The sequence below is a fragment of the Bombina bombina genome, chromosome 6 (assembly GCF_027579735.1).
Source record: "Bombina bombina isolate aBomBom1 chromosome 6, aBomBom1.pri, whole genome shotgun sequence".
Classification (NCBI taxonomy): Eukaryota; Metazoa; Chordata; class Amphibia; order Anura; family Bombinatoridae; genus Bombina; species Bombina bombina.
The window spans coordinates 691,716,388-691,738,109 of NC_069504.1; the positions used below are offsets into that span (position 1 = coordinate 691,716,388).

The window sequence follows — 21,722 nt, forward strand, 5'->3', positions numbered from 1 at the left end:
AGAAGTCTTCATCCAACCGGGCCGAAGCCCTCAACGAAGCCTGGAGAAGTCTTCATCCAAGCCAGGCGAAGTGGTCCTCCAGACGGCATCTTCTATCTTCATCCATCCGGCGCAGAGCGGGTCCATCTTCAAGATATCCGACACGGAGCATCCTCTTCATCCGATGGCTAACACTGACTGAAGGTTCCTTTAAATGACGTCATCCAAGATGGCATCCCTTCAATTCCGATTGGCTGATAGAATTCTATCAGCCAATCAGAATTAAGGAAGAGAAAATCCTATTGGCTGAGGCAATCAGCCAATAGGATTGAGCTGGCATTCTATTGGCTGATTAGAACAGCCAATAGAATGCCAGCTCAATCCTATTGGCTGATTGGATCAGCCAATAGGATTACACTTCAATCCTATTGGCTGATTGCATCAGGCAATAGGATTTTTTCTACCTTAATTCCGATTGGCTGATAGAATTCTATCAGCCAATCGGAATTGAAGGGATGCCATCTTGGATGACGTCATTTAAAGGAACCTTCATCCATTGTTAGCCGTCGGATGAAGAGGATGCTCTGCGTCAGATGTCTTGAAGATGGACCCGCTCCATGCCGGATGGATGAAGATAGAAGATGCTGTCTGGATGAAGACTTCTGCCCGTCTGGAAGACCACTTCGCCCGGCTTGAATGAAGACTTCTCCCGGTTTCGTTGAGGACTTCGGCCCGGTTGGATGAAGACTTCTCCCGGTAAGGTGATCTCCAAGGGGTTAGTGTTAGGTTTTTTTAAGGGGGTATTGGGCGGGTTTTAGAGTAGGGTTGGTTGTGTGGGTGGTGGGTTTTAATGTTGGGGGGTATTTGTAATGCAAGTCCCATTGAAAAAAGAGGATACGCAATTTACGTAAGTGGATTTGCGGTATTTCAATGTCTGGCCAAAAAAGTGAGCGGTGAGCCTCTACCTTCAAGACTCGTAATACCAGCAGGCGTTAAAAAGCAGCGTTAGGCCTAACGCAAAACTTGTAATCTAGTCAAATGTTATTAATCTTTCCTCTAGGGAATTGACTGATGAACATATCAAACTCTTAAGCCTTGGCCTTAATTTTGTCCCAACAAGAAAATTTAATCTTTTTGAAACAATGTAAGAACTTAATAAATTGATAAGGAGCTACAGAAGTATTTTACTAACTCAGTCTTAGATGACGGATCCGTGATAAATGAAATGCCACCATGTACCTTGAGTAGTGATTTGAATGCAATTACTTTTAGAGCTGCGTGTGATTTAAACACATTGAGTACCTTGTCAACTGAAAGTAATAGAGATCACAACAAGCCTTCAGTGAATGAATTCAGTGCTTCAAATAAGCATCAGAATTTTACCCCATTGTCAGGATACTGCAGTATGGATCTATTTGTAGAGAGGTTAGCAGCAAATATTAATACATTTCTGACAATTTGTAGCATCTGTAGTGCAACAGATTCATATATTTTAATTGTTGCTTACTACAGTTTTCAATTCTATATACAGTCAACCAACCTAAAGAGTCTCTTATTTCCCTAGGAAAAAGTTTATACTGATATGTATACATAACATAAGCTCTTAGAACTAAAACCGGTTAACAGGATGAAAGTATTACAGCAAAAGTAGTTTAAATTCTGAGTGAGAATCTCTCATTACATCCAGAAAGTATAAAGTTAGTAAGAGAATGTTCAGGAGAATTTCATTACAGCAGTTCACTTTGGTGCATATATTTCAAAAGGAACAGGAAAGACTTAGAATATCCACTAGATACAAAGTACATTTCCCAAAGAAACAAGTAACAGGTGTCACAGTATGTTAGTTCTTACTTGGTTAGATTGCAATCTGTGCTTGGAAGGTAATCTGGATTGTTCAGAGAGGTCTGAATCTCCTGGAGCTTAAATCCGTAACAGAGGTAGGTTTGCAGCACAGCGTGATCAGTGCAAACAAACTGGAACAAAGATCTCTCAGGCAGAACTGCTCCAGCTCAGGAAAGAGGCTGTGATGTCAGCTGCAGTACACTTCTCTCAGAAGCAAACTTAAACAGCAAGTAGAAGCTGTAAATGCAAAGAAGGTTTTTTCCACAGAATAACAGTTAATACAAAGAGAGTAAGTGAATAAAATTAATAATCAAAAAGGGAGATTTAAATGGCTTTAGATATCACAAGCAGACGGCCAGGATCTGTTGCAAACAAATTTCCAAGCAATTTGGAAAGGAAACCCTGCCTCCTTTTAAAGGCAGCTGAATCCTCAAGTAATTAAGGAACCTTAAAGGAACAGTACATGACACCAATACAACATAGGGGTACTATATTATAGAAACCTTTTACAGAAGGGTGGAAAATGATCTCTCAGTTGTGAATTCAAATGTAGAAAAGACAGACAATTTGTCACACAGGGAAAGGAAAGCCCTCAATGAGCTTAAAAATAGGAATGACATAGTCATATGCAAGGCTGATAAAGCGGACTCAATAGTCGTCCTGAGTAGAGAAGACTATACATATTAAGCTCTCCGGCAATTACAGGATACAAAGAATTGTGCTCCCCTATCTGGAGACCCCACTAGGTTATATCAGGGAGTATTGAAAACACTTTTGGATGATGGATTGGAAGATGGGCACATAAATTTGTCCACAAGAGACTATCTATTCATTGAACACCCTGTGGTTCTCATCTTCTACCATCTTCCAAAGGTGCACAAAACCCTTGTGAATATACAAGGCCACCTTGGTTCCATATATGAACATCTATCATAATGGCTTGATGCCATTCTGAACCCTATAATAATTAGGCTTCAGAGTTACTTAAGGGATACCAAACATGTTATTAACTTGTTGGGGGAGCAGGAATGGGTAGATGGCCGCTACAGATGGTTGATGTGGTGGCACTCTACTCTTCTATACCTCATGAGAAACGGCTTGAGGCAATAGCCTTTTTCTTAGAGACCTTTACAGACTTTACAGAAAATTTGAGTAATTTTATACTCAAGGTGACAAGGTATCTTCTGATGCACAATTACTTTAAGTTTGAAGGGCAGTTTTATCTCCAGAGGTGTGGGACAGCGATGGGCGCTAAATTCGCTCCATCATTTGCCAATTTGTATATGAGATGGTGGTAGCTGTCCCACATCTTTGGAGATAGAAATGAATACAAGGACAATTTTGTATTTTACAGAAGATAAATAGATGATCTGTTGCTCATATGGCAAGGTACAGATGAAGAGCTGGGGTCATTTATGAGTGAAATTAATAACAACAATATGGGTCTAAGATTTACTTTTGAACACCATGAAACTAAGATCTGTTTCCTGGATTTGGCTCTGACAGGCAATAAGAATGGTTATATTACAAGCAATACCTACCATAAGCCAACCACATAAAACACACTTCTGCACGCCAGGAGCTGTCATCCTCCACATGTGCTATTCTCGGTGGCCAAAGGCCAGTTTATAAGATTAAAAAGAAATTGCTCCGAGGATGAGGCCTATGGCAGAGTGAAGCTCTAAGAAGGACACTAAAAGAAAGGCTCTATTCAATAATAATACTGGATAGAGCTCAAAATCAGGTGGCCAGATTAGACAAAAAGACTCTTCTTAAAAATAGAACAACTGATATTGAATCTAAAAGAAGGAAAGGAGAGGGTACTTATTTTGTACCAGATTATAGTGCCCAATACAAGGATATCTGTAAGATTGTTAAGAAGCATTTTAGGCTTCTGGCTGCTGCTGATGGTCTGGTCAACAGTGTTGACAGGGGGCTTAAATGCTCCTATAGGAAGAGCAAGACTTTAGGAATTTTTTTATCCCCTTCTAGTCTACCAAAAATAGGGAACCGGGCTCCAAGCTCCTGGCTCCAACATAAAGGAATGTTTAGATGCGGCAGGAGAAGATCTAGACCATGTGAATATGCCCTGGTTTTGTTGAATTTTCAATCAATGAGTACAGGATTGAGTCATGTCTCAACTGTACAACTTCATATGTTGTTTATGTAATAACATGTATTGAATGTCAAACTCAATATTTAGGGTTAACTTCAAATTACGTGAATACTCGTATCAGAAACTATTTACCAACAATAAGTTTGAGAGAGGCCCCTACCCCTCTTGTTCAGCATTTTGCAAGAAAGCACAATAAAACATTGACCACCTTTCCGTAGCAGGCTATTGAGAAAGTGTTAACCCCCTCTAGAGGAGGGGATAGGGACAGACTGCTGGGCAAGAGGGAGATGTACTGGATCTAAGGTTAGGTACAAGAGTTCCATATGGAATGAACACTAAGTACGATTTAATTATTTATTGGAAATAAGCATTGTGTTTTATGTGTAAATATAAACTAAACATTGTCATGAAATGGATCCCCTATCACAAATGTATATGGGTACTTTAAAAAGCTGGTGCTCTAATAGATAGACTTGGCTTACATAGATAAGTGCTTTATGTAATTAATTCCTTCTACATCAGCCCATTCATTCTACTATTTAGCCATATTGCAGTGTATACCTCAAGTAAGATTTTACCGGAGGTTTTTTTCACTCCTGTAACTTCATAGAGCTGTATACACAGCACACGCAGTTTATCTTTAGGATAAGTCAATTACATCGTAGTCACACTTATACTCTATTGTTTTTAGTTAGATTTTAATAGGATAGACTTTTTATCTGTATCTACACATATATATTTATTTTTGTATTTTGATTATACCTTTTCCAAGTCTGTATGTTTGCTTATTTACTAAGCTTCTTTGATGTTTACTGTAAAGGATAAATGTTTTTTCAATTATAGACATTTATGCATTTAACATGCAGCAATATAGGCATATGGTAATATATAATATACCTTTAAATATGTTAATCACAGGGAGACAGCATTAGTTGTTTTTAACCAATGATCGTTTGATACAGGTCATGTAACAGGTATACTCACTAGCTATAATTACGTACCAGCGCCAAAACATGTTAGCATTTTTAATGCTGTGATTCTACTGATTACTTATTTGGCATCTTCGATGTTATCTTAAATTCCATTTTTTGGACAATGAATAAATGTTGATGTTTTCATGTGACAACACTGAAGAAATGACACTTTGCTACAATGTAAAATAGTCAGTGTCCAGCCTGTATAACAGTGTAATCGGCCCAATTAGCCATTTTCCCTCCCTGGTGTCATGTGACTCGTTAGTGTTACAAGGTCTCAGGTGTGAATGGGGAGCAGGTGTGTTAAATTTGTTTGTATCACTCTAACACTCTCTCATACTGGTCACTGGAAGTTCAAAATGGCACCTCATGGCAAAGAACTCTCTAAGGATCTGAAAAAAAAGAATTTTTGCTCTACATAAAGATGGCCTAGGCTATAAGAAGATTGCCAAGGCCCTGAAACTGAGCTGCAGCACAGTGGGCAAGACCATACAGCGGTTTCACAGAACAGGTTCCACTCAGAACAGGCCTCGCCATGATCGACCAAAGATATTAAGTGCACATGCTCAGCGTCATATCCTGAGGTTGTCTTTGAGAAATAGACATATGAGTGTTGCCAGCATTGCTGCAGAGTTTGAAGGGTGGGGGGTCAGCCTGTCAGTGCTCAGACCATACACCACACACTGCATCAAATTGGTCTGCATGGCTGTCCTCCCAGAAGGAAGCCTCTTCTAAAGATGATGCACAAGAAATCCCACAAACAGTTTGCTGAAGACAAGCAGACTAAGGACATGGATTACTGGAACTATGTCCTGTGGTCCGATGACACCAAGATAAACATATATGGTTCAGATGGTCTCAAGTGTGTGTGGCGGCAACCAGGTGAGGATTACAAAGACAAGTGTGTCTTGCCTACAGTCAAGCATGGTGGTGGGAGTGTCATGTTCTGGGCCTGCATGAGTGCTGCCGGCACTGGGGAGCTTCAGTTCATTGAGGGAACCATGAATGCCAACATGAACTGTGGCATACTGAAGCAGAACAGGATTCCCTCCCTTTAGAGACTGGGCCGCAGGGCAGTATTCCAACATGATAACGACCCCAAACACACCTCCAAGATGACCACTACCTTTCTAAAGAAGCTGAGGGTAAAGGTAATGGACTGGCAAAGCATGTCTCCAGATCTCAACCCTATTGAGCATCTGTGGGACATCCTCAAATGGAAGGTGGGGGTGCGCAAGGTCTCTAACATCCACCAGCTCCGTGATGTCGTCATGGAGGAGGGGAAGAGGACTTCATTGGCAACCTGTGAAGCTCTAGTAAACTCCATGCCCAAGAGGGTTAAGGCAGTGCTGGAAAATAATGGTGGCCACACAAAATATTTACACTTTAGGCCCAATTTGGACATTTCCACTTAGGGGTGTACTCACTTTTGTTGACAAACGGTTTAGACATTAATGGCTGAGTGTTGAGTTATTTTGAGGGGACAACAAATTTACAATGTTATACAGGCTGTACACTGCAGCAAAGTGCCATTTCTTCAGTGTTGTCACATGAAAAGATATAATACAATATTTACAAAAATGTGAGGGGTGTACTCACTTTTGTGAGATACTGTAAATAAATATATATATATATATATATATATATATATATATATATATATATATATATATATATATATATATATATATGTAAGAATAGGAGAAATGGTAGAAGCAATCCTGGTGAAGCTGTAAGGCCCAATCTGGCCCATGGTGCCCTGGGTACACTCCAAGAAGAATACAGGGTAGCTGAAAGAAGGGAGTCACTCACAGGGTCTTGAATCAAAAATACCAATGTATTTATTGACTTTTCGGGGTTGCCCCCATTTTCAAAATAAGCATACAAACCGAACAAGCACATACCCCCCTATATACCCCTACCAATCAAAAAACACCACTCGTTGGCAATCATGGCCGCAACCGGAAGTTACACAGCATCACGTGATGTCAACGTCACATGCATTACCATGGCAACCGGATGTGATGCAGTGACGAACCAATGTGAAATTTAAAAACAATTATAACAGCTGTTACAAATGTTAATGAATAATAACAGGATCAGATATGTGTTAAAGCGCTAGAGGGTGTGGACATATAATACATCATAGCAATGCAAGTAAATTGTTAGTGCAAGGATTATTTGATCAGCAGCAATAGTGGGCTATGAGGACATCAAACAGTATACTAGGGCCAAATAACTATATATACTCTCTAAATTGTCATACAAGCAAAGTGTAATCAATGTATAATGATGTCACAGGTCGTAATAAAAAATAATAATATCATATATAAAGGCAGGTTATTGTTCTAAGACGATAAGCGTCAAAGTGTCAACAGTAACATAGACAAATCTGGACTCTTACACAATTTCTGAAGAAAAGATAGGCAGGGTAAATAGTATAGACGCAGAGTATCCAAGATACACCAGAGGAAAGGATACATTACTAATTAAATGCCTCAGAACATGGCTGCTGCAGAAAGTGACTTAGAATCTAAAGCAATAAATACTATATTATATTACAATGCTATCATCGAGCTCACTATAGGCAGTAATGCCAGTCCAGGTGTACATTAAGACCCCTAGGGGTCATAGTTCCCAAATTAAAGATCCACCTCGTCTCCCTTTGTTAGAGGGTTTTAGTCCTGTCTCCACCTCTGGTGGGGGAGGGATGTGGTCGATGATAATGTATTTAAGGTCAGTGATTTTATGGCCCGCTTCAATGAAATGTCTGGCCACAGGCTGGTCCGAGGTTCCCTTGTCCAGGGCAGCCCATATGGCTAAATGGTGGTTAGCCATCCTGGTACAGAGATCGTCCACTGCTTTGCCCACATAAAACATCCCACAAATGCAGTGGAGCAGATACACTATGAATTTTGTGGTACAAGTTACTCTGTGCCGGATCTTGTATTTTTTTGTTGCGTATGGGTGACTAAAGTAGTTACCTGTGGTAAGTCCTCCACATGTGGTGCAGCCCAAACATCGAAAACACCCCGGTTTTGTCTTCAACCAGGTTGCGCTGTTGTAGCAATTAATGGGATCCGTTTTGATGAGTTGATCTCTAACGGCTAGATTTAGAGTTTTGTCGGTAAGGACCCGAAAAGCTAACGCCGGCTTTTTTCTGGCCGCACCATAAAAATAACTCTGGTATTGAGAGTCCACATAAAGGCTGCGTTAGGCTCCAGAAAAGGAGCATAGAGCATATTTAACGCAGCTTCAACTCTCGATACCAGAGTTGCTTACGCAAGCGGCCAGCCTCAAAAACGTGCTCGTGCACGATTCCCCCATAGGAAACAATGGGGCTGTTTGAGCTGAAAAAAAACACCTGCAAAAAAGCCGCGTTCAGCTCCTAACGCAGCCCTATTGTTTGCTATGGGGAAACACTTCCTACGTCTGCACCTAACACTCTAACATGTACCCCGAGCTTAAACAACCCTAACCTTACACTTATTAACCCCTAATCTGCCGCCCCCGCTATCGCTGACCCCTGCATATTATTATTAACCCCTAATCTGCCGCTTCGTAAACCGCCGCTACTTACATTATCCCTATGTACCCCTAATCTGCTGCCCTAACATCGCCGACCCCTATATTATATTTATTAACCCCTAATCTGCCCCCCACAACGTCGCCTCCACCTGCCTACACTTATTAACCCCTAATCTGCTGAGCGGACCGCACCGCTATTATTATAAAGTTATTAACCCCTAATCCGCCTCACTAACCCTATAATAAATAGTATTAACCCCTAATCTGCCCTCCCTAACATCGCCGACACCTAACTTCAATTATTAACCCCTAATCTGCCGACTGGAGCTCACCGCTATTCTAATAAATGTATTAACCCCTAAAGCTAAGTCTAACACTAACACCCCCCTAAGTTAAATATAATTTTAATCTAACGAAATTAATTAACTCTTATTAAATAAATTATTCCTATTTAAAGCTAAATACTTACCTGTAAAATAAATCCTAATATAGCTACAATATAAATTATTATTATATTATAGCTATTTTAGGATTAATATTTATTTTACAGGTAACTTTGTATTTATTTTAACCAGGTACAATAGCTATTAAATAGTTAAGAACTATTTAATAGCTAAAATAGTTAAAATAATTACAAATTTACCTGTAAAATAAATCCTAACCTAAGATCCAATCAGCCAATCGGATTGAACTTGATTCTGATTGGCTGATTCCATCAGCCAATCAGAATATTCCTACCTTAATTCCGATTGGCTGATAGAATCCTATCAGCCAATCGGAATTCGAGGGACGCCATCTTGGATGACGTCATTTAAAGGAACCGTCATTCGTCATTCAGTCGTCGGCCAGGATGGATGTTCCGCGTCGGAGGTCTTCAGGATCCTGCCGCTCCGCTCCGGATGGATGACCATAGAAGATCCCGCTTGGATGAAGACTTCAATCGGATGGAAGACCTCTTCTGCCCCGCTTGGATGAAGACTTCTACCGGATGGAGGACCTCTTCTTGCTCCGCTTGGATCAAAACTTCGGACCCTCTTCTGGACCGATCGCTGAACCCGGTGAGGTGAAGATAAGGTAGGGAGATCTTCAGGGGCTTAGTGTTAGGTTTATTTAAGGGGGGTTTGGGTTAGATTAGGGGTATGTGGGTGGTGGGTTGTAATGTTGGGGGGGGGGTATTGTATGGTTTTTTTTACAGGCAAAAGAGCTGAACTTCTTGGGGCATGCCCCGCAAAGGGCCCTGTTCAGGGCTGGTAAGGTAAAAGAGCTTTGAACTTTAGTAATCTAGAATAGGGTAGGGCATTTTTTTATTTTGGGGGGCTTTGTTATTTTATTAGGGGGCTTAGAGTAGGTGTAATTAGTTTAAAATTGTTGTAATATTTTTCTTATGTTTGTAAATATTTTTTTATTTTTTGTAACTTAGTTCTTTTTTATTTTTTGTACTTTAGTTAGTTTATTTCATTGTAGTTATTTGTAGGTATTGTATTTAATTTATTTATTGATAGTGTAGTGTTAGGTTTAATTGTAGGTAATTGTAGGTATTTTATTTAATTAATTTATTGATAGTGTAGTGTTAGGTTTAATTGTAACTTAGGTTAGGATTTATTTTACAGGTAAATTTGTAATTATTTTAACTATTTTAGCTATTAAATAGTTCTTAACTATTTAATAGCTATTGTACCTGGTTAAACTAAATGCAAAGTTACCTGTAAAATAAATATTAATCCTAAAATAGCTATAATATAATAATAATTTATAGTGTAGCTATATTAGGATTTATTTTACAGGTAAGTATTTAGCTTTAAATAGGAATAATTTATTTAATAAGAGTTAATTAATTTCGTTAGATGTAAATTATATTTAACTTAGGGGGGTGTTAGTGTTAGGGTTAGACTTAGCTTTAGGGGTTAATACATTTATTAGAATAGCGGTGAGATTCGGTCGGCAGATTAGGGGTTAATAATTGAAGTTAGGTGTCGGCGATGTTAGGGAGGGCAGGTTAGGTGTTAATAAATATAATATAGGGGTCGGCGGTGTTAGGGGCAGCAGATTAGGGGTACATAGCTATAATGTAGCTGGCGGCTCTTTGCGGTCGGCAGATTAGGGGTTAATTATTGTAGGTAGGTGGCGGCGATGTTGTGGGGGGCAGGTTAGGGGTTAATAAATATAATATAGGGGTCGGCGATGTTAGGGCAGCAGATTAGGGGTACATAGGGATAATGTAGCTGGCGGCGGCGTGCGGACGGCAGATTAGGGGTTAATAAGTGTAGGTAGCTGGCGGCGACGTTGCGGGGGGCAGATTAGGGGTTAATAAATATAATATAGGGGTCGGCGGTGTTAGGTGCAGCAGATTAGGGGTACATAAGGATAACGTAGGTGGCGGTCGGCAGATTAGGGGTTAAAAAAATGTAATCGAGTGGCGGCGATGTGGGGGGACCTCAGTTTAGGGGTACATAGGTAGTTTATGGGTGTACTTTAGAGTACAGTAGTTAAGAGCTTTATGAACCGGCGTTAGCCCAGAAAGCTCTTAACTACTGACTTTTTTCTGCGGCTGGAGTTTTGTCGTTAGATTTCTAACGCTCACTTTAGACACGACTCTAAATACCGGAGTTAGAAAAATCCCATTGAAAAGATAGGATACGCAATTGACGTAAGGGGATCTGCGGCATGGAAAAGTCGCGGCTGAAAAGTGAGTGTTAGACCCTATTTTGAGTGACTCCAAATACCGGAGGTAGCCTAAAACCAGTGTTAGGAGCCTCTAACGCTGGTTTTCACGGCTACCGCCAAACTCCAAATCTAGGCCTAAGTGAGTAGGCCCTGCGGTATCCAACCCTGGGTGGCGGCATGCTCTTGAAAGGTAGGTCCCTATCTGTAGTCAGGAGGTTCCAGTTGTTGCGCAGTGTCTCAGCTATGCCCTCCTTACCCATCGTGTAAGTTGTGGTAAAGGTCAACTTGCTCTCTTTGTCTTTGTTTTTATTCTTGTAGAGAAGTTGTCTTTGAGTATCCATCTTAGTTGATTCTCTGCTATTTTTCAAGATCCTACTGCTGTAGCCCCTCTGAATTAATTTTTTCTGCATCTCTGTCATTTGAATATCCCTACGTTTCGTACTGGTGTTATTTCTGGTCACCCTTTTAAATTAGGAGATGGGAAGTGCTCTCTTCAAGGTAGATGGGTGGCAACTAGAGGCGCACAGAAGTGAGTTCTTGTCCGTGGGCTTGCTGAAGAGGGTGGTAATCAAAATTTCCCCCTGTCGGATGATTCTTATGTCAAGGAAGTCCACAGATTCTCTATCGTAAGTCATTTTGAATTTCACAGTTGGGTGGACCCCATTTAGTTCCTCAAACCATTGTAATAGTTCATACTCAGTGCCCTTCCATAGTAGAAACAGATCGTCTATATACCTCTTGAATAGATGAATCCTAGGGTCATGGAATAATTCTGTACCCCCATTTTCTATCTCCACCATAAATAAGTTGGCGTACGATGGGCCCATATTCGACCCCATAGCCGTTCAAGCTATTTGTAGATAGAATGCGCGTTTGAAGCGAAAGTAATTGAGTTCCAAGCACATTCTTAGCATTTCGCACACAGCTTCTGCTGGAGGGCCAATATAGGGGTATCTGGCCAGTTGTCTCCTGGTCGCTGCTATTCCTTCCTGGTGTGGTATGACTGTGTATAGGCTGGTCACATCCAAAGTGACCAGCAGAACTTCTTCAGTCAATGGGGGTAACTCTAATAGTAATCTGATCATGGCAGCTGAGTCCAATAAGAAAGAAGATATATTCCGGACCATAGGTTATAGTTGTATAATTGTTGAATAAGCTCATCTAGTAGACTCTTGAACTCCTTAGTGGGATCCCCCTAAGCGTGTTGTAGGTGTCTTTATCATCCAGCGGTCTCATCACCTCTTTTTTGTAGTCTATGTAGTCTTGTATGACCACAGCACCACCTTTGTCCGCCTCTCTCAATACAATATTGGGGTCACGTTGTAAGTCCCTGAGTGCTTTTCTTTCTTTAATCGTCAAGTTATATCTCTGTGCTGTATGTGTCCTACAGTTCTCTTCACTAGTCTGCCATAGCAGCCTTGAAAACTGTTTTATCAAAGGATTATTGCTATTGGGGTCATACGTGCTTTTACCCCTAAACACCATTCCTGGTTCTTAATTGGTTGAGGTGCCAAAATGCTCTTTAAGCCTAAGGGAATGTGTAAAGCGTTGTACATCCACATATAGATTGAAGGCATCAGGTTTTGCTGTTGGAATGAAGGATAGTCCTTTGTTCAGGACACTCCTCTCTTCATCCGTGAGTATGTGTCCACTAAGGTTGATGATCAATTCCTTGTGTACCTGCCCCTCCTGGGTGGTCTCTGCATCTATACTATTTACCCTGCCTATCTTTTCATCAGAAATTGTGTAAGAGTCCACATTCGTCTATGTTACTCTGTTTACTATCACTTAGTATTGGACACTTGGACGCTTATCGTCTTAGAACAATAACCTGCCTGTATATATGATATTATTATTTTTTATGATAAACTGTGACATCATTATACATTGATTACACTTTGTTTGTATGACAAGTTAGAGAGTATATATAGTTATTTGGCCCTAGTATACTGTTTGATGTCCTCATAGCCCACTATTGGTGCTGATCAAATAATCCTTGCACTAACAATTTACTTGCATTGCTATGATGTATTATATGTCCACACTCTCTAGCGCTTTAACACATATCTGATCCTGTTATTATTCATTAACATTTTTAACAGCTGTTATTATTGTTTTTAAATTTCACATTGGTTCGTCGCTGCATCACGTCAAGTTGCCATGGTAATGCATGTAATGTTGACGTCACGTGACGCTGTGTAACTTCCGGTTGCGGCTGTGATTGCCAACGAGTGGTGTTTTTTGATTGGTAGGGGTATATAGGGGGGTGAGTGCCTTTTTGGTTTGTATGTTTATTTTGAAAACAGGGGCAACCCCGAAACGTCAATAAATACATTGGTATTTTGGATTCAAGACCCTGTGAGTGACTCCCTTCTTTCAGCTACCCTATATATATATATATATATATATATATATATATATATATATACATATCTTTTTCTGAATAAATAGAACATATTCTGCTGAGTGAAGAACTTTGGAATGTGAAATATTCATATTTTAATGTTGGGTTAGCGCACTTGAGAAAATAGGATTGGGTTTGCACGCAAGTGGGGTGTTTTTTCCCCACTTTTCTTGCTAAATTTAAGTCTATGGGGAAATACGTTAACACGGTCAAAATATTCTAACTTACACCTAGATTTAGAGTTCTGCGTTAACCTTAAAAAGCAGCGTTAAGGGGTCCTAACGCTGCTTTTTAACGCCCTCTGGTATTACGAGTTTGGCAGGTACAGGTGTACTGCTCACTTTTCTTCCGCGACTTTTGGCTACCGCAAATCCCCTTAAGTCAATTGCGTATCCTATCTTTTTAATGGGATTTGCCTAATGCCGGTATTACGAGTCTTGGAAGAAGTGAGCGGTACAGCCCCTACCACCAAGACTCCTACCGCATAAAAAAGTCAGTAGTTAAGAGTTTTATGGGCTAACGCCGGAACATAAGGCTCTTAACTACAGTGCTACAAAAGTACACTAACACCCATAAACTACCTATTAACCCCTAAACCGAGGCCCCCCCACATCGCAAACACTATAATAAAATTATTTAACCCCTAATCTGCCAACAGGACATTGCCGCCACTATAATAAATGTATTAACCCCTAAACCGCTGCACTCCCGCCTCGCAAACACTAATACATTTTATTAACCCCTAATCTGCCCTCCCTAACATCGCCGCCACCTACAATTATTAACCCCTAATCTGCCGCCCCCAACGTCGCCGCTACTATAATAAAGTTATTAACCCCTAAACCTAAGTCTAACCCTCACCCTAACACCCCCCTAAGTTAAATATAATTTAAATGAAACAAAATAAAATTACTATAATTAAATAAATGAATCCTATTTAAAACTAAATACTTACCTATAAAATAAACCCTAATATAGCTACAATATAATTAATAATTATATTGTAGCTATTTTAGGATTTATATTTATTTTACAGGCAACTTTGTATTTATTTTAACTAGGTACAATAGCTATTAAATAGTTAATAACTATTTAATAGCTACCTAGTTAAAATAATTACAAAATTACCTGTAAAATAAATCCTAACCTAAGTTACAAATACACCTAACACTACACTATCAATTAATTAAATAAATTACCTACAATTATCTAAACTAAAATACAATTAAATAAACTAAACTATATTATAAAAAAAACCCCACTAAATTACAAAAATAAAAAAATATTACAAGAATTTTAAGCTAATTACACCTAATCTAAGCCCCCTAATAAAATAAAAAAGCCCCCCAAAATAATAAAATTCCCTACCCTATACTAAATTACAAAAGTAATCAGCTCTTTAACCAACCCTTAAAAGGGCTTTTTGCAGGGCATTGCCCCAAAGTAATCAGCTCCTTTACCTGTAAAAAAAAAATACAAGACCCCCCCCAACATTACAACCCACCACCCACACACCCCTACTCTAAAACCCACCTGATCCCCCCTTAAAAAAACCTAACACTAACCCCCTGAAGATCACACTACTTTGAGCCGTGTTCACCCAGCCGGGCACCACTGGTCATCAGATCCATCCAGAAGTCTTCATCCGATGGGGCAGAAGAGGACATCCGGACCGTGAGAAGGCATCATCCAAGCGGCATCTTCTATCTTCATCCATCCGGCATGGAGCGGGTCCATCTTCAAAACATCCGATGCGGAGCATTCTCTTCTTTCCACGGCCGACGACTGAATGAAGGTTCCTTTAAATGACGTCATCCAAGATGGCGTCCCTCGAATTCCGATTGGCCGATAGGATTCTATTAAGGTAGGAAAAATCCAATTGGTTGATGCTATCAGCCAATCGGATTGAAGTTCAATCCGATTGGCTGATTGGATCAGCCAATAGAATGCAAGGTCAATTCTATTGGCTGATCCAATCAGCCAATCGGATTGAACTTCAATCCGATTGGCTGATAGCATCAACCAATCAGATTTTTCCTACCTTAATTCCGATTGGAATCTTGGATGACGTCATTTAAAGGAACCTTCATTCAGTCGTCGGCCATGGAAAGAAGAGGATGCTCTGCGTTGGATGTCTTGAAGATGGACCGGCTCCGTGCCGGATGGATGAAGCCTTCTCCCGGTCCGGATGTCCACTTCTGCCCCATTGGATGAAGGCTTCTGGATGGATCTGATGACCAGTGGTGCCCGGCTGGGTGAACACGGCTCAAGGTAGGTTGATCTTCAGGGGGTTAGTGTTAGATTTTTTTAAGGGGGGATCGGGTGGGTTTTAGAGTAGGGGTGTGTGGGTGGTGGTTTGTAATGTTGGGGGGGGTCTTGTATTTTTTTTTACAGGTAAAAGAGCTGATTACTTTGGGGTGCACAAGCAAGATCATTTTACCTTCAACTTGTAATACACCTGCTACCTGACGCACACAAAAAGCTTACTTCTAGCGCAGTTAATGCATGAGCGGGGGTGATAAATAGCAATCCACTCGCAATCTAGTCTTAAGTTTATATTTGATGAAAAATTAGAAAGTAAAAGCTATTTAAATTGTAACTAATATACCACTGTCAGTTGTTCACGTTCTAATATGGCTCATTATCTGGTGGTACTTCCTAATATTGAAAATTTGCAAGAAATATTTATCATTCAAAAAAAATTAGCAGGAAGTGCCTATCAAGCAATAAAAGTAGGGGATACACATCGGATACAGCTGTATTAGTTTAAAATGATGCAAAGACTACTAAACATAAATCAATACATGTATGTGTGTATATATATATATATATATATATATATATATATATATATATATATATATATATATATGTATACCGCATCATTTAAAAAAAAAAATAAAGTATAAAAGAAATATATAACATTTAATGACCTGTCAGTTAAATATCATTCCTCCGCCTTCTGTAAAGGATTGTGCTTTAGCTGTGTGACGTGCAGAGTGGGTTGTACTGCCCTGCAAATCATTATTGGGAGGAGTTAAGCTAACTGATAGGATTAGTAACAGTTATTCACTCGCGCTCACAATAACCTAATGTACCGCGCATGCTCAAAACTGTTACCTATGTCACCAAAGTAAACACTGAATTGTAGTAACTAAGTTTAGTTGTTTAATTAAACGTCACTTTGTTCCGACAAATTTATATGAATGGACAGTTCTGTTGCTGCTTAAAAAAAAAATCCTGCATTTGGGTAACGCGATATGTACCATTACATTTTGTTTAGGCTGTCAATTGACACAGAATTTGATTGAATGTCAAAGAAAAGCAGGGGGGAAAAAACTGTAATTTCGAGTGGGGCCGGCGGGTGAACGCTGCATAGCACATAATACCGAGCAAAATTATAAATGATAGAAGGATAAATAATAACCAAAAAAAGTGTGATTAGTCTTTAATAATAATATGCTTTCCATTGGAACTTAGTAGTTTATCATTGTTTACCATCACTTTAACATGTTTAAAAAAAAAATTTAGAAGATTTTAGTACATTACCCCTTTAATAGTCTCATATTGACCATTATGAATTTAAAAATACCTGGCACCTGCACTTACCTAATTATACATGGAGATAAGTTTGTATTAGATGGTTAACTATATACAGTAAACTCTTAATTAACCGGCACCCATGGGGATTAATAGATTCTGGATAAGTGTATTTCTGGTTGCTTGAGAGTTACTATTAAAAATAGGTCTAACTAGTTCTATAACCCAGATTTTACTTTAAACACTGTATTTACTTGATACTGTATTAATATTTAAATACATACAAGGGTTAGTGTAGCAGAAAAGAGTCCTGAGACATCAATTACTGTGACTGTCTATTGGTCTATCTACAAGATCCGGACTGTTTGTTTGTTATAGAGCACATTTATGTTCTAACATGTTTCCTTTTTTTCCGGTTGCTTGAGAGTGCCGGTTGCTTGAGTTCCGGATAACTGAGAATCTACTGTATTGTGTATTGGCTTAAAGTGAAGTGAAGGTAAACTTTGGTGAATGAAAGCCTGTTTTTTATAAATACTATTAAAAACAGGGGCACTTTCATTCATCAAAGTTTACAAAGCAGCAGTTTTGTTAAAAAAAATTACCTTTTCTTCTTTTCACAGCTAGAGCATCTTCCCCCACCTAGAGATCCTCTATTCACACGTCAGCAATGACTAATCCGGCTTCCTCCAATCACAGCTTTCCCCCCAGGGTAGTCATTGCCTGAGGACATGCTGTGATTGGAGGAAGCAGGATTAGTCATTGCTGATGTGTGAATAGAGGATCTCTAGGTGGGGGAAGCTGCTCTAGCTTTGTAAGCTTTGATGAATGAAAGGGCTTTCATTCACCAAAGTTTACCTTCACTTTAAATTACATTTTGTTGTAAAAATATATATTTTAGATATAGAGATACAAAACATACACACACAATAACAACAGATATGATTGTATCATTCTTATATGTATCAGTTTTCATACATTGATTTGCATACAAAATAAATGGAGACAGCACCTTTACCTGGGATTAAACATATCAAAACTTTACAGTTACATATGAGCATGCTTCCATCTAAAAGTACAGTTCTTCCAAAATTGACCTGGCAATTCTCCTTGGATCAAGAGATCCAGCCAGTTTAAGAAGTATGTTTTGCTCTAGTATGATGAGTCATTTGCAGGTATAGCCCTATATTTACAGTAGTTAAGTGGTCCACAAGCCATTTAAAACTCTCTCTTTACCCTTAGAAAGCATTAGTATAAACACTGTTTTATACGCCTAAACTAATGTAAACTGACCAGCATATTTTCATTTCAGGGTTTACATATCTAATCATTGACACAGCAGTACAAAAAGTACAAAAATTGAAGACAAGTGGGTGTATACTTTTATACAGCCAAAGTGTGACAATTCATGACACTGCAATCAAATGGTTTACAACGTTTAATATTTACAGCATATTTGCAAAATCATTGAACAATTATCAGAGTTCCATAAAAGGTAAGGTTCAAGTAACTGGAATCTGTGATGGTATAAAACAAACACACAGAAGGGCGCCACCTAGTGTAATAAAGTACAGATGGTGTACAAATATGTGATAACAGATGTTCAGGTACTCACAAGTGTGGCAGCACTCACTCGTGCTTAGTAGTGCATACTGGAATCTCACAGTGTCCCAGCTAACTAATCTTTTCCCACAGGTCTCAGTCTAGGCTGTAGTCTCCAACCGCAAACAAACATGGACAGGCTCTCAAGTGATAAGTTTTAAAATCACTTTTATTAAAACAATGGTCTTTAAAAGCACAGTGTATACATATATCACTGTGTATTAAAATGCAACTAGTTTCTTAGCTAGCTTGCTGTTTCCTCAGGCATCAAGTAATCAATTTTATTTCCAATATAATATCATGATCAAACTTATATAAACCTGTTACAGTAAGGCATAATATAACCTTTTAAAAAATAATTAAGATGCAATTATTTCCTTCATTTATATGTGTTATTAGCCCAAATTATTGAAGGCAATGGAATTTTGGAGCACACCTGCTGTATCTAAACAGGACATGTGGTTATATTTCCACACAGACAAGGCAGTTTCTTCAGAATCTGACTCCCAGGGTGAAATTCAAAATGTGCCCCCAACAGTCTTTTTCTCATTAGGTTTTGAATGAAGCACCTTTTAAGGGATTTACAGACACAACACATGATCATACCCGTGTACCCATTGAAATCCACATGCATATAAACACACAGGCACCCATAGGCATCCACATGCATATAAACACACAGGCACCCATAGGCATCCACATGCATATAAACACACAGGCACCCATAGGCATCCACATGCACAAACCCCAGAAACCATAAATATCAACATGCAGACAAACAAACATCTACTGAGACAAACAAGCACAAACAAATATACACAGGAAACCACATATGCTGAGATAGAAGCTTTGGAGTAATTTTTTTTTTCAAAGAATCATCATAATGACATCAGCTGTTGATATAGAGTGATGGGGAGATGGGGTTAATATCTGTTTTCAAATGTTTTGCTTTTACTCTGTAAATAGCCTTTGACATAGGTCTAGAAATGCAAAAAACAGTGCATTGTACCATTGGGGGTATATTTATCAACCTCCGTATGGAGCTTGATGCCCCGTGACAGAAATCAACCTGATCAAATACGATCGGGTAGATTGACACCCCCTGCTAGTGGCCAATTAGCCTCAAATCTGCAGGGGGCGATATTGCACCAGCAGTTCACAAGAACTTATGGTACAATGATAAATGCCAACATTTATCGATGTGCAGCGGACATGAACCGCTATATCGGATCATGACCACTCGCACCATAGTAAATAGGCTCCTTGGGCTTTACAAATTTCCTTTTACTATAGTATGAACTAAAGATCAATAGTTTAGAACTCAAAATGTTTACATTGTATTATGTTTAGAAAACCACAAATAAAACTACAAAAATGCATAATATTTCCCCTAAATAAACCTAAAGTTGAATGAATGGAAACTTAAAACCATACAAGTATGAAATATATAAAAAATGCTTTATGAACAGATGACCCCAATGAAAGCAACTTTTGGCCTACCAGATAGAATTTTTTTTGAAGAAAGCAGTAATGTCACCTCTACAATGCCGAGAACCTGCCAGCACAGACAATTAGGGCTAGATTACTAGTAGAGCGGCAATTACCGATATGCTTGCACAATTATGCTGCTGGACTGAAGTTTTTGGGTGCATTGCATTACAAGTTGAAGGTAAATGTTTTTCACTCACAAGCTAATGCAATGTGCGTAAAGAGCAAAGGTTAGAATATTGTGACAACATTAATATACTCCCCCAAAGTGAGAGAAAAGTGAAAAACCTAACACCCATGCTCGCACACTAACCAGAATCACCATAAGCCCCTTATTCTATTAACCCCTAACCCACTACATAACCCACTGAAAAGTATCCTTCTAACCATTAACCCACCACCCCCACATCACAGAGTACCCACTACACTAGTAACCCCTAACCAGCCACAACCCCCATCTCAAACTACCCACTAACATTGAAACCTCCTAAACAGCTAACCGCCATAACATGAGACCCCTTAGGTTACCCAAAGAAAACTAACCTTACCTAAAAAAAAGCTACCATTACAGAAAAAACAAATGACCAGAAATAAAAAAATACTTATTTCTATTATAAAACTAAACCCCACTTACAAAAAAATAAATAAAACCCATCCCAAAATAAAAACCTATGCTAACACTAAACTGTAGCAATAGCTCTTTTTGTAGGACGTTGACCTAAAGTGATTTAGCTAATTTTTAACAAAAAAAAACACTTCCCAATTCTACAAGTAACCCCTCACCCCCCAAAAAAAGCTATCTAAAAAATCCTGCTCTAAAAATTGCCATAAAAAGGGCATTTGGCTGGGCATTGCCCTTAGAAAAGCATCTAGTTATTTTGCTACCCAAAAACTAAAAAAAAACAAAAAAACCCACAAACAAATCCTATTACTAAACCCCAAAAATGATACTCATTGAAGTTGAATCCGGGCAGCAGCACTCCATCTTCATCCCGGCGGCAATCTTCTATCTTCATCCATCTTTGGATATTCTGATATACACTGAATTTTTAATGTGAGGTATCCCCTAAATATAGGGGTACCCTTACATTTTTGAGGACATCAGTATCCTTTTAATACATTCTTTAAGCAAAGGTAGTCATATTTAACCTGTTTACGTAAGTTACATACACAAATCAGCCCCCTTTAATGTTAAATTCCTTATAATATTTTATCTTTAAGCCAATGTACTTTAGAATTATCACCACATATTACATAATATGCAATTAATTACCTATATTTAATACCTTTACCATTAAGCCTTACTCTGTTATCTTGCTCATAAGCTATACTTGACTGATTAACCCATTCTGCTCCATCCAGTGGGTATTAGACCTAGGCAAACCATGTTCCATGTAATGCACACCAGCCTTGTGTAACAGCCATATAATCAGTAAGAAGTACTAGTCTGTCTGACAGGATTCTGTCTCAAGGGCAGTAAGATATAACCAGCTTTTTAAAATAAAATTTGTAAAGCACCACCCACATAACTCCCCTGCAGGGACTTCACTCAACCAGACCAGATAATGCACCAGACAGCCTACAAATT

The 21,722-nt window shown here is 39.0% G+C and overlaps 1 protein-coding gene across 3 annotated transcripts in view; it reads left to right on the plus strand.

The window, feature by feature from the left end:
• Nucleotides 1-21,722, plus strand: part of LOC128663452 (mucin-2-like) — a 225,994-nt gene that overhangs the window by 161,388 nt on the left and 42,884 nt on the right. For 2 of the 3 annotated variants that reach the window (XM_053717784.1, XM_053717785.1), the window contains one exon: nucleotides 18,357-18,539. The exons of the other annotated variant lie outside the window; for it this stretch is intronic. In XM_053717784.1, the coding sequence (XP_053573759.1) occupies nucleotides 18,357-18,539 (183 nt within the window). The remainder of the gene's footprint in view (nucleotides 1-18,356; nucleotides 18,540-21,722) is intronic. 3 annotated transcript variants of the gene reach the window in all.